Below are 4,037 nucleotides of genomic sequence, written 5' to 3'. Positions count from 1 at the left end.
CGTGCCCATGGCAGGGGGGTTGGAACTGGATGATCTCTAAGGTCCCTTCCAACCCAAACCATTCTATGATAATATTTATTTATTTGGAATCTGCATCACATGTGCTATTTGAGAGATTTGAAATTAACATAATCTCATCTATAATTACAGCAAATGAATGTTATTAATTTCTCGCTGCCTGTTTATTTGCAGGAGAATTAGCACGGAGCTTGAATAACCTGTATTAACAAAAAGGCAGAAGCAATTTAAGACTAGAACTGCACTGTTGACAGCATGACATCTTGATTGTGAGAGAGGCCTTGTGTTCTTTGATCACCTTAGAAGGAGACATCTGGAAATTATAGGAGGTAGCTTAGGTCAAAATGCCACATATTTCTTTAATTACCTGAAAATGTGACCCAATGCTAATGAAGGCAGAGAGTTCCCCTTTAAAAGTGAGAGGTTTTGCTAGAAAATCCATCCTAACAAACACTGGCACTTAATTTACGAAGGATTTTTAGACAGTAGGAGAGATTCTGATGAGTGATTCTGACTTACACTGGAGTAACTCCATGGAAATCAATGGAAAGACTCTAAATTTATGGAGTGAGATCAGACGCTCACTATTGATGCCTAAGCTTCAAAGGATGCTCTTTGGGATGCTGGGCACAGAGGGGATCTTTGCCACTGACAGAACATCGTCTTCCCACGGGGAATCTTTATAAAGCCCCAGGCCAGAGGTCTGGTTTTCGTACTGTCTGATACTGCTGATGGGCTGTCTTGAGGTGTGCTCGTGCTGTGATCCCAGTTACATCGCAGTGGCATCACTGATGGCCATAAGAGTACTCTAGCTTGGTACTTTGGCAGCAAAGAACAGTGCAAACGTGGTCTCTTAACACAGAAGCAGCAGAGTACAGTGAGGAAACCAGCCCTGGTCTTGATAGAATTCCGCTGGGAATGTTGTCACAGAGTCTGGTCCCTGCTTTTGGAGAAGCCAGTAATGAGATCAACTATTGAAAAAGTAGCCTTTGCAAGAAATGCAGATGTTTGGATGTTTTTCATCCCCAAATGAGACAAAGAGCAGAACTAATGAAAGATTTCACACAATAAAAAGATCTTGGGAATTAAATTCCAGGCTGAAAAGTGTTGACAGTGTCAATCCAAAGGAAACATTTTATTTTGAAGTCAGAGCTTATAATATTCAAACATCTCAACTGAAAACACGACTGTTTCAAATTTTCCTGCTAAAGGTAAGAAACTGCTTCAATGACATCCTGCTGTGAGAACTGTCAGTTTCAAGAAAACTGCCTTTCAACAGAAAATGTATTTGTAATAATGACAGATCTGAGAATGGTCAAGTGGAGGGAGCTCACAGAACGGTACCGGGATGGTGAGATCTGCAGCTCCAAGTTCTTCGCTCAGCTGTGCGACAGGGTCCTGCTTAGCACACAGGCAGGGTCTATAGCTAGTGAGAGGGAATGAACATCACATAAGTAACAGCGCTACATTGAAAATGAGAAAATGTGAGTCCTAGTTTCAGGAAGCAGAGCTCAGGTCTGTGAGGCTGCAGTGTAGCTTCATTTCTCTATTTCCTGAGAAGCTCACGTCACTGCTGGAGAATACAGAAAGAACTGATTCCTTCCTGGATGGGAAGGCACCTAACTCCTGTCTGATTCGTGGACATGTCTGATGTTAATCTATGTAAATTTTCTAGACTTATTCATTACATTAACTACAGAACCCAGAGGGCAAACTCCTGCCTCCAGGGCTCTCCATTAGCAGTCTCACCCCGTGCGTTGTATGATGTGCCCCATCCCTCAGGTATAGCTGGTGCCGAGTTACAATGCCAGAACTCTCGTGGATTTACAGCAACGGATAATTATCCAGCTGCATTCGCCACTACTCAGCACATGCAACGAAACAGGAACTCGAACAGGCCAGATTCTGAAGCCAGACAAGATGTTTTCTCTACGTGTATTCCCTGTCCTTTTAAAACCAGAGTGGTATTTCTCCCAAGGAGAATCTGTTAGTTTTAACATATTTCTGTTCTTCTTCTGCCAATATTCTGCTTCCTGAGAAGTTAGCACTGATGTCTTTAAACGTATCTCATACAAAATGAAGGACTGTTTTTGAAATGATTGAGGCAGATGTGCATTAAGTGGTGGTTAACGCTTTTTTAATAAAATACTTATGCTCTCTCATTTGTCCTGGGAGAATATAAATAGATCCATCTGTCTGCCTCAATAAGTACACACTCCTCCTCACAATCCTATTTATATGGCAGGTTCTAAAGCAGCAAACACGGACAGCTTAACCTTTAAAAACACCCTGAGACAGGCAATCCTCCAGCCCGACAGAAGTGCTAACCTTTCTTTCCTTGTTTCCAGAGTCAGTACAGGCTGCAGTCTTTGGGAGATGCAGCACAAGCTCAGTTTTTGGCACTCCTGCTCGGAGCAGATCCTGTTAGCTGGGTGTTACAAGGAAGGTGGAATAGGTTTGCTGCAGGTCAGGAAATGAAGTCTTTGCCCTGCTAAATTCCCTTTTTTTTAATTGTAAGCATAAAGGTCACTGATAGCGTCTTTTACTCAGCACCATTTCTATGTTCTCATCCTTCTTCCTGCAGTGCAACTGAACAAATTAACTCCTGTGAATTTTCTGGGATTGCTTTGAATTACTTTGATTCAGTTCTCTTACATTTCTGTTTTTTAGGGGTGAAGTGATCAATGGGGGATTTGGCCTGGTTTTGGATGGGTCCAAGGAGGCTGAAGAACGGGCTAAGATGATGCTCAGCTGGGATGTTTCCAATGGAGTAAGCAAAACTCATTATATATGTTCACTTGAATATTTTTTCTGCCTCCAGAACTGTTTGTTTAGGTACTTGGGTTCCAGTTTTCCTGGTTTGTGGTTGTGGGGGTGGTCCAAGGAGGCTGAAGAACGGGCTAAGATGATGCTCAGCTGGGATGTTTCCAATGGAGTAAGCAAAACTCATTATATATGTTCACTTGAATATTTTTTCTGCCTCCAGAACTATGTTTGTTTAGGTACTTGGGTTCCAGTTCTCCTGGTTTGTGGTTGTGGGGGTTTTTGTTTGTTTGTTTTTTGTTTTTAAGTGAACAGAGAGTATGAACACTCAGGCAGGAGTTTTTAGGATATGGTTTTTTGTATCTCAGGAATAGTCCTAATGGGCTGAGTGACTCATTCCATTCACTGCTTCTAAAACGGGTGGTTATCAGCCTTATTCCACTAGAGTCAATGAGTTATTTTGTTTCATTGTTTTTTTTCTTCAACCAGCTTTAAAGATCTTTAAGTCAATAAAAGAGGCACATTTTCTTTTTTAAATACTTATCCCACTACAAAAGCATTGAATGCTTAAATAATACTGTTATCTGAAACAAGTGCTAGTTTTACCGAGCTGGGATGGAGTGCACAATTATTTTTTGTGAGAGAATTTGGTAAAGTTTATAAGGTACCTGGCTCTACCAATGTTATGTTTCTGCATGCAAATGTACCAAGTCTATCCAAACAGTATTCATAAAAATGAAGCAGGTAATACAAAAATTACTTCCAAAATCAGTAAGAAAACTAAAAACTGGCAGAAGGTTGAAAGATTTATCACCCTGAAATCGGGTGCCAGAGTCTGTGCAAATATTGTGTAAGATGGATGTGGCAAGAGAAATGGACGATTTTTACACCCATTGATTTTCTGGTCTGACAGGTTGCCAGACGCTGCTGGTCGGGTAATGACTATGCTTATGAAACGATCTGCCGAGCAATGAAAGAGAATGCCTCGCTGAAGGTGACCCTTCCTCACAAGGTGGTAGATGAGAACATCTTGGAGCAAGCTGTGAAACATTAGTGGTATTCCACGTGCAATGTTGTCCTTGCAGACACACTTGACGTTGCTTCCTTGATATCCTATTTGCTCTCTGGCCAAATGATAAAAGTCTTTTCCATGCGAGTTCTTTTTTTCCTCTTGTTAATGGGGCAAACATGTATCTGTCTGTGACAGGTCCACTGATGTCAGGAACAGTATTTTCACTAACATATTTGGAACAATG

At 41.3% G+C, this 4,037-nt stretch overlaps 1 protein-coding gene across 1 annotated transcript in view; it reads left to right on the top strand.

Annotated features, from left to right (window-relative positions):
* UROC1 (urocanate hydratase 1) overlaps window positions 1–3,872 on the top strand; it is a 42,350-nt gene extending 38,478 nt beyond the window's left edge. The window contains 2 exon segments of the mRNA XM_010087244.1: window positions 2,689–2,788; window positions 3,695–3,872. Of these exon segments, the coding sequence (XP_010085546.1) occupies window positions 2,689–2,788; window positions 3,695–3,835 (241 nt within the window). The 3' untranslated portion in view covers window positions 3,836–3,872.
* Window positions 3,873–4,037: the final 165 nt, after the last annotated feature.

This window comes from Pterocles gutturalis, unplaced genomic scaffold (genome assembly GCF_000699245.1).
Source record: "Pterocles gutturalis isolate BGI_N339 unplaced genomic scaffold, ASM69924v1 scaffold1156, whole genome shotgun sequence".
In the NCBI taxonomy this organism is placed as follows: domain Eukaryota; kingdom Metazoa; phylum Chordata; class Aves; order Pterocliformes; family Pteroclidae; genus Pterocles; species Pterocles gutturalis.
The sequence above is the reverse complement of the archived record's forward strand: the minus strand, read 5'-3'. Positions and strand labels throughout refer to the sequence as shown.